General features: G+C 35.8%; 1 protein-coding gene across 4 annotated transcripts in view; it reads left to right on the top strand.

Annotated features, from left to right (window-relative positions):
* LOC126764845 (very long-chain specific acyl-CoA dehydrogenase, mitochondrial) overlaps positions 1-3,316 on the top strand; it is a 53,873-nt gene extending 50,557 nt beyond the window's left edge. For all 4 annotated transcript variants that reach the window (XM_050482439.1, XM_050482437.1, XM_050482440.1 and 1 more), the window contains exons 4-5: positions 611-1,600; positions 2,248-3,316. In XM_050482439.1, the coding sequence (XP_050338396.1) occupies positions 611-1,600; positions 2,248-2,385 (1,128 nt within the window). In that variant the 3' untranslated portion in view covers positions 2,386-3,316. The remainder of the gene's footprint in view (positions 1-610; positions 1,601-2,247) is intronic.
* Positions 3,317-10,061: the final 6,745 nt, after the last annotated feature.

Raw genomic sequence — 10,061 nt, 5'->3', positions numbered from 1 at the left:
TGCCGGAAGTTGGCTGTGGGGTTACTAACATCTTTGGTGTTAACTCACATATGGACCTTTTTTTTTGTAGGCTTAAGAGAGTAGAGGTAAGTGTTTAGCATTAGCATAGGTACATTTATTTCAATTTCAGCGCACACTTCTTTTCACGTATCGTTGGGGTAAGTGTTTTTGTTATATACACTTTGTAGAGTTTTTTTATTCCGTTTTATGGAATCGCTTAGCGTAATTCTTAAGCTAACGGCTTAAACTAGTGGTAATGTAAGAATGTATTACAAAGGGGTAAGTATAAGTATCTTTCGTTAAACATTGTACTAGATTATGTTAAGGTAAGTAATAGATTAGTATTATAAATGCATTATTAGGGTAAGTATTTTATATATAATAAAGTTTCTTAATTTAATTTTTAACAATTAAATTTTCACTATTTTTACAAATTCATTAAATTATTTCAGGTTTTAGGTATAAATATATATATATATATATATATATATATATATATAATATATGTATGTCGCTTGACGCAATAATATGTAAAATAAAATTAGAATTATTTTATTATTAGCCCTAATGTTATGAAAATTGACAGTAACTATCAAATTTTTTTTAACAGGTAACAGCCTTCATCGTGGAGAGATCTTTTGGAGGTGTAACAAATGGCCCTCCAGAAAAGAAAATGGGCATTAAAGCATCGAATACAACTGAGGTGTATTTCGATAATGTTAAAGTCCCAATCGATAATGGTTTAGGAGGGGAAGGCAATGGGTTTAAAGTTGCTATGACTATATTAAATAATGGTCGCTTTGGAATGGGAGCAACTTTAGCCGGCACAATGAAATTTTGTATACAAAAAGCTGTAGATCATGCAAATAATAGGGTACAATTTGGAAAGAAAATCAAAGAATATGGTTGTATACAAGAAAAAATATCTCAAATGAATATACTTCAGTATGCAACTGAGTCAATGGCTTATACCATATCGCAAAATATGGACAAAGGAAGTAAAGAATATCACTTAGAAGCTGCGATATCAAAAATTTTTGCGTCTGAATCGGCGTGGTATGTTTGCGATGAAGCTATTCAAATACTTGGAGGAATGGGATATATGAAAGAAGCTGAACTAGAACGTGTCCTCAGAGATCTCAGAATATTCCGCATTTTCGAAGGCACTAATGACATTTTGCGACTTTTTGTCGCACTAACAGGCATTCAGTATGCTGCCTCGAACCTAAAATTTTTACAGAGAGCCTTTAAAAACCCCGCCAGTAACTTTGGAATAATCTCAACAGAGATATCAAGGAGAGTTTCTACGTCCATTGGATTGGGAACAATAGATTTTAATCCACACATAGCACCAGAACTTCAGAATTACGCTAAAAAAGCGGCTAACTGTATTGAATTATTTGGGAAAAGTGTGGAACGCCTTCTGGTTAAGTATGGCAAAAACATCATCAATGAGCAATATATATTGAAACGTTTATCAAATGCTTCAATCGATATATATTCAATGGTAGTTACATTATCTCGTGCGTCGCGTGCAATTAAATTAAACTTACCTACTGCACAGCACGAATTGAATATGACTAAAGTTTTATGCATTCAGGTAATTTACAATGTATTTTTTAGTAATTTTAATTCAATACATTTCCGCTGAAAAATTTAGGGTTTTAACACGTTCGCGTTCATTTAAATTTATCGGGTTGCTGCCAGATCATCACTTAATTTTTCCATACAAAATTGAAGGGCGGGAATTCCCGCTTTTTTTCTACAGGTTAATTTTTTTAAATAGTCTGAACAAATTAGGGAATTCCCGCATTTAATTTTGCAAGAGCATTTTTATATGTGCGGAAGAAATTGCGGGAATATAGCGTGGGAATTCCCGCAATTGTTTTATTGAAGGAAACATGAATGACGGGAATTCCCGCAATTTACGCGAATGTGTTAAGTATATCATTAGACTATATGAATTATGCACTAATGTACTATATGTATATATATCTCAGCTTTATTATAGTTATTGTTGGGTCACTAAACAATTTGTTGACAAAGACTTGTATTCAAAAAAAATCAGTTTATTAAAATGCATTATGAAAACGAATTTTTGTAACAATGTTTACTTCGTTGCGTCAAAAAGTAATTAAGTTTTTTCGTAGTACATCAATTTTCAAGTATTGTGAATATTACTATAACCAAAAATTTAAAAAAATATGCATGTACCATTTTTAAAACTGGAATAATCTCACTTTTCAGGCATCAAACCGATGTATGGATAATCTTCGAAATACAAGTGCAGAATCTGAACTGGAACTGATTAACGTAATGGAAGAAATAGCCAGGGAAGTCTGTAATAAGGGAGGAGTTAACACGACTCATGTCATTACTAATTGACGATTCTTTGCGATTTTTATATTTTATAATTTTTTTACTCTTATATATTTTCATTAAAAGTTTGCATATGAACGTGTTAGTTAACAGGGGGATAATATTCAAACTTACTACATCTGGATGTTTGTTGCGTCAAGCGACATATTTATATCTAAAATAAGAATAATAAAATGAATTGTTAAATATTGAATTAGTAAAAATTAAATTAAGAAAATCTATTATATAAAATACTTACCTTAATAATGCGTTCATAATACTAAACTATTACTTACCTTAATACTTATCTTAACATAAGCTAGTACAATTTATATTTATATTTATAGAACAAACTTTCGGAATTTTTAAGAAACAGTTTAAAATTTTAAATTATGTTGAAGCTTCGAGCATTAAAGCCACATCTAATGTAATACTCGCTTGCGCTATCTTACACAATTTTATCATAAATAAGGGAGGTTATTTTGAACATATTAACGATACAATAACACATGCCGATATGGAAACCAACAATGAAATCGAAGGAATTCAAGATGCCCCCATTCGCCGTGTTGATTCAGATGATATCAATGGAATCGATAGAAGAAACTATTTTACCACTCTGTTTTCATCATAAAAAATTTACTTTACCTCACCTTCCTTTATTTGAATAATTTTTTTATTACTTTTTCTGATGAACTTCGTTTTAATTTTTATTGTTTTCATTTACATTTTTAACTTCGGTCACAACTTTCTTCCACAATACATTTTTTTTCCTTCTACCCGATTTAAACTCGTCCTCCATATTCAACCTTTCTCTTAGCAATAACTGTGTCTCCGCATTACTGAGATTTTCACTAAAAATTTAAAAATAATAATTTATACAATTATTATTAACATAATTTAACTAAATTTCAATACAAAAAATAAAATAAAACAGTTTTGCACTTAGAGAGGATAATATTGAGGCATATTTTTATTCTTTAAACTTTTGGTTCGATGCAACGGGCATCGTGGCTGACATAACAAAGTTTAATATCGTTTTGGCAAGCGTTCCACCTTCAAAGTTAATGGAACTGCGCACCATAGTTGATGCTGCTCCGCGCACGAATAAATACGGCTACATTCGTACAAAACTGTTGGAAAATTTTACGGAAAGCCAGCAGCGACGCCTGCAGTGTGTACTTCGCGAGATGCTCCTGGGCGAACGGCGCCCAAGCAACCTTTACAATGAAATGAAGTGCGCCGCGGGAACCACGTTAAGCGAGAGTATTCTTCACGACTTATGGATCACTCGGTTACCTACATATACGCAAGCGGCAATCATTGCTACAAATGTGAATCGTCGAGAAGTTGAAAATCGCCGATTCCATTACGGAGTCCATTAAATTGCGCCAAGGAGACTGCAGCGAATTGTGCACCGTTCAACAATCTACCGACCAAGATCTAAAAGCCGAAATAGCAGCGCTGAAACAACGACTTGACCAAGTACTAAGCGACCACGGACATCGATTTCGGCCTGGATCTAGATCTAGGACCCCGGCGGGTACCCGTAACTCACACAACACCTCCAACGAAATGTGCTGGTATCACGCGAAATTTGGTCGTAACGCCCGTAAATGCAGACAGCCGTGCAAAATAGCTCATCCTCAGCCACCACTGTATACATTGTTTCCATTACAAACCGAAGTTGCAAAAACAAATAATGGCAAATTTTCCAGTCGAAAGACTTCGATCACTACGGCACTTTCTTATATGTGGCGTAGATTTTTGTGGTCCGATTTACAAAATATTAAAAATACGCGATCTGAAAGAGGCGTTTTTGCCCCAGGCAACGGAAATGAAGGGATTCGCCACAGAAGAAGGATTCAGCTTCACCTTTATACCACCGAGGGCGCTGCATTTCGGCACATCGGCACAATTAAGTGTCCCATCCACAAACTGGCACTTGCTTCCAATGGAGGTTGAAGGAATCTGATCCTGTCAAGTTGGCCGGTGTCAAGCGACATATTTATATCTAAAACAAGAATAATAAAATGAATTGTAAAATATTGAATTGTTAAAGATTAAATTAAGAAAATCTATTATATAAAATACTTATCTTAATATAAGTACAATGGTTAACGAGAGATAATTACGTACCGCCTTTTGTAACACATACTTACATAAGGACTAGATTAAGCCGTCAGTTTAAGATTTAGGCTAAGCAATTCCATAAAATGGAATAAGGTGCTATCTTGTAATTTGAACGTGAATTCGAAAGGAAGTGTCTTTCATTTTTTTCGGAATAATATCATTTTAGAGACAGGATGAAAATCTTACAGTTATCTTTTCGAACCATCGCGGAAATTATCAAAATGTTCCTAAGTGTTTGGAATAGAGATCTAATGTTCTTGACCAACTAGACGAAAGACGTTTCCAACAAATGCTCCGGGTCTCATGAGATCAATTTACTTTGCATTAATAAATTTTCGGTAGATCTACAGCTAGCTATAACGTTATATCGTTTGGGTTCATCGGGTGAAAATGCGGCGATTCGGAAAGTATTTACACTGCTTTGAGTAGGAGATGTTGAAACGCTTCACAAGATCACAAAGCTGGTACTTTCGTCTTTTTTGTAGTTAAAATCTAGATATATCACTGCTTGCTACAAATGAAAGGCAAGATATCGATAAAACAACATACAATGAGGTGCCGCATTGCATAAGTTCTGTTGATGGTACTGAATTGAAACTTGCAGAAGCACCAGTTGTTAACCATTCAGCTTATTTTTTCAAAAAGCCGAATATATTCCATAAAGGCACAAGTTGTGCGATTCTTTTTTTTCTGTTTCTCAATGCCTAGCAGAAGATTCTGCTTATACCAAAGGTATAACAAAGGGCCATTCGATTCGATGTTTTTTGAAAGGATATTCAGGCAGAGGCTGTTTGTTCCTTCTCATTGGGGATGTTTTTTTACGTGGCAGGTCCCAAACCCAGCGCAAAACGAATGTTTTCTGGCTACCCAGGGGATGTTTAGTCAAAGACCGAAAGTTGTGAGCTCTTTGAGCCATATGCCACTCCCAAGTGAATGGCAATCAGAGAACTTCTCTCATTTGCGTGAACTTCTACACATGACTGCATCCTCCAAGGGAAGAGGAATCGAGACGCATTGCAGACAGAAAAAGAGAGAGGCTGAAATGCATGAGTATGAAGAGCTTGCCAATCTGGCCGACAATAGTTATGCTCGAAAATTCTACGAAAAGATGCGGCGACTAGCAGAAGGTTTCAAGACCGAAGCATACTCTTGTAGAACCCCCAGAGGGAGGTGATCTGGTAACCGATGCCCAGAGCATACTAAAATTATGGAGGGAACACTTCTCCAGCCTGCTGAATGGCAGTGACAGCATAACACCAGGAGAAGGCGAACTCGATTCCCCAATTGATGACGATGGAGCAGATGTTCTATTGCCTGACCATGAAGAAGTTCTTGAGAAAAGAATCGACACACCTAACTTTTTCGTCGATTTCAAAGCTGCTTTTGACAGCACGAAAAGGAACTGCCTTTATGCCGCGATGTCTGAATTTGGTATTCCCGCAAAACTAATACGGCTGTGTAAACTGAGGTTGAGCAATATCAAAAGCTCCGTCAGGATCGGGAAGGACCTCTACGAGCCGTTCGATACCAAACAAGGTAGTGCGACTTCTTCAATTTGCTCTTGGAGAAAATAATTCGAGCTGCAGAACTTAATCGAGAGAGTACAATCTTCTATAAGAGTGTACAGCTGCTGGCGTATGCCGATAATATTGATATCATTGGCCTCAACAACCGCGCCGTTAGTTCTGCTTTCTCTAAACTGGATAAGGAAGCGAAGCAAATGGGTCTGGCAGTGAACGAGGGCAAGACGAAATATCTCCTGTGATCAAACAAACAGTCGTTCCTCTCTCGACTAATAAAAACCAAACATCTGATGAGTCGGCCTTAGGAGTTTTAGAGAGAAAGGTTTTGCGAAAGATTTATGGTCCTTTGCGCGTTGGCCATGGCGAATATCGCATTGGATGGAACGATGAGCTGTATGTAATATACAACGGCATTGACATAGTTCAGCAATTAAAAAAACTCGGCGTAAGCATTGTCAACGCCTGTAAAGAAGAAAAAGAAGATTAATTTTTTACCTTCACCGACTATTCCTGTCTGTTGGCATAACTTATATGCAATTTTTTCTTCAAAACAAATGCATTTGCGGTGTTTAAATTTTTGCCTTCTTAATTAAATTATTAAATATGTATGTTCAAAAGATTCATATTTAACAATCCAGCGATTGTACTCTAGGTAGAGCTTCAACGATTTATTGAGTAAATCCGTTATAATATCATTTAAATAAAAACTACTAAAATTAGTGGGCTTAACAAAAAAAATTAAGTGAAGCAAGAATAGATGAATGTCTTAAAAAACAATATAATACCACTGAAAATTAAGAGATGAATGTTTGCAAAATGTATGAAGGCCGGAATAAAAGAGAATAAACATACATACAATAGGCGTGTTCTCTTTGACCGTTATAAGCAAATAGCTAATTTGGCAACTCCAAAGTAATGTGACAACCCCAAAGTAATGTGGCATCCCCAAATGCAACTCTGCAAAAAGCATAGATATGGCAATCCAAAAACTGGATAAGCTGTCAGCTTGACGGGAAGCCATTTTTCCTTCTTTTTGGCGCATCATCCGGACAGCAAGTACGTTCCAGCAGTTTCACTCTCCATTTTCATTCTTCAACTTTGTATCAGTTTTTATATTTTAAATAAATAATAAATTATTGTGGACATCCGGTAAACCAGGTAATACAAAATTTGCAGCATCGGGGCCAATTTTTTTTTTTTTTTTTTTTTTTTTTTATTTCAATGCCATTGTAACTAGTTAACATAAAATAAACTAACGAACAATTTGTTTTGCTTAATGTATAATACAAAATAATTAATGGTGCTCTGCGTATAAATTGCAGAGAATCTGGTTACTGTATAAGGTGATACGGTTTTTGCGCTTAAGCCTTTCTTTCCATTCACTTCGAGTGACAAGAGCCCTGGCTTCAGTGTTCATATGGTCAGAAAGTCTTTCCATATGAGACTTTGCACATTTTTTAATTGATGCAGCAACTGAGTCAATTCCGAGATCGCGTTCAAGATCGTGACTGCGAACATACCAAGGCGCATTGACGGCGCATCTTAAAACTTTGTTTTGAAATCGCTGGATTTGTGCAACAATGCTAGGGCTTGAGCAGCCCCAAAGTTGTATCCCATAAGTCCAAACTGGTTTGAACACCTGCTTGTAGACTAGAATTTTGTTATATGTGGATAATGCAGAGTTTCTACCCAATAGCCAATACAAGTTTCTGAATTTTATTTCTAATTCTTCTTTTTTCTTTTTGACATGTGCACTCCATCTAAGTTTTGTGTCCAGGGTCATGCCTAGGTATTTCGCGGTATTATGATATGGTATTTGCACACCGTTTAAGTACAGAGGCATATATCTAGTATTGTTGTATGTGAAATCAATGTGTACTGATTTAGTCTCGTTTAATTTTATTCGCCATTTAGCTGTCCATTCAAATATTTTGTTTAAATGTTCCTGCAATCTTGCAATTGATGCAGTTTGTGTTTTGCCGACAGACAGAACCGCAGTATCATCTGCAAATGTTGCTGTAATACAATTGTCGTCATGTGGTAGATCGCACGTAAAGAGTAGGTAAAGAATGGGTCCTAACACACTACCCTGAGGAACACCAGCCTTTATTTCCTTTAAATCAGAGTACATATCTCCATGTTTAATTCGAAAAAAACGGTCCGAAAGGTATGATTTTAAAATATTGTAATATTTTTTTGGTAAAAGCATTTTAATTTTGTTTAGGAGCCCGCCATGGCAAACTTTATCAAAGGCTTTAGACACATCGAGAAAAACGGCCGAGCAAACTTTTTTGTCTTCAAATGCATTTTCAATGACTCGAGTTATTCTATGTACTTGGTCAATAGTGGAGTGATTTTTTCGAAAGCCAAACTGATGCGTTGGTATCAGCTTCCTCTCTTCAATTATGTTGTTAATACGTACAGCAAGCAGTTTTTCCAATAGTTTTGAGAGTATTGGCAGGAGAGATATGGGCCGATACGAAGTAATTTCATGCGCTGGTTTACCAGGTTTATTGAACATAATCACCTCTGCAGTTTTCCAATAAATGGAAACGTATTGAAGATTTATGGTAGCATTCATTATGGCAGTAATTTTACATATAACGTTGTGAGGAAGCTGTTTTAATATTTCACTGGTAATAAGATCAAACCCAGGCGATTTCTTGGACTTCAGTTTTTTTATTTCTTCACATACCTCATCGTTAGTTATTAGAGGAATTTCGGTATACTTCTCGTAAGTATGAGTTTCCATTTCTGCTGCATTGGATGTGTCATATGGTTTGAAGACACCTTCAAGGTATGCCGAAAAAGCATTTGCTTTCTCGATATCGCTCTTGGCCCATGTCTGGTCTGCTTTTCTGATTGGATGATGCTGAGTTACGGGTCGAGAAAATTTTTTTGTACACTTCCAAAGTGAATAATCATTCCTATGGTCGTTAGATAAACTTTTCAGATAATTGCTTAGGGTTAAATTTTTAAATGCCTTTATCTTATTGGTAAGTTTTTTACACAATTTGTTAAGACAACTTTTGTCGGATGGAGATCTTGTTTGTTGCCACTTTCGGCGTAATCGGCGTTTTTCTGTTACCATTTCTTTAATTTCTTTGGTATACTTATGACCTGCTGTGACGTTTCTTTTAGTTGGTGTGCTACTCCAGGCTGCATATTGAATTGTATTTGTTAAATTCATGATTTCGTTATCTAGCTCGGAATTACAACTTATTTTTACGTGACTATCAACATTGGATAGCATTTGCTTAAAGTATTCCCAGTCAGTATTTTTATTTGTTAGCGAAAGTGGAGGTTCCTTAATAACAACACTTTCGTGTAGTGTTAAATATACTGGTGAATGGTCAGAGGTCATATCTAGACCGTTTTCTATGCACATATAATTTGAGGAGATATGTTTTGTAATAAAAAAATCAATAAGATCTGGTGTTTTAAGTGGATCTGTTGGCCAATAAGTTGGTGTTCCAGTAGACATGATACTGCACCCAGACAATTGAAGAGCTTTCAATAACTCTCTGCCCTTTGTGGTTATAAGCCTCGAGCCCCAGTGAGTATGTTTCGCATTGTAATCACCACCCATTATAAATCGGTTTTTATGACTATTGATCAGTTCTAGATAGCTATGACATTTTATTTGATGTTTTGGAGGACTGTAAACTGCTGTAAGGGACAAGTAGTTGTCGCTATCTATCGTGACCGTTATTGCTTGAAATTCATCTGTAGATATGCTATTTTCTTCGTGGTGTTTTATGTTGCTTCTTATTATAATAGCAGCTCCTCCGCGTGCACAATTGTTCGGATGTATTGCATGATACATTTCGAAGTTTCTGAATTTTATGTAAGTTTGCTTGCTAAAATGGGTCTCAGATATTAAGCAAACGTCAATTTTTTCAGTAGTGAGTATTGTTTCTAGCTCATTTTGGTGTTTAGTAAGGCCGTTTGCGTTCCATAGCATAATTTTTAAGAATTTTGTCATATTTACTTATTTTTTTTTTTGTACTGCTTTTTCAAGCTTCTGAAGCCTCTTCTCAAGTGCCA

Source organism: Bactrocera neohumeralis, unplaced genomic scaffold (assembly GCF_024586455.1).
Source record: "Bactrocera neohumeralis isolate Rockhampton unplaced genomic scaffold, APGP_CSIRO_Bneo_wtdbg2-racon-allhic-juicebox.fasta_v2 cluster10, whole genome shotgun sequence".
Classification (NCBI taxonomy): domain Eukaryota; kingdom Metazoa; phylum Arthropoda; class Insecta; order Diptera; family Tephritidae; genus Bactrocera; species Bactrocera neohumeralis.
Note: the sequence above shows the minus strand (reverse complement) of the source record. Positions and strands in the feature narration are given on the sequence as shown.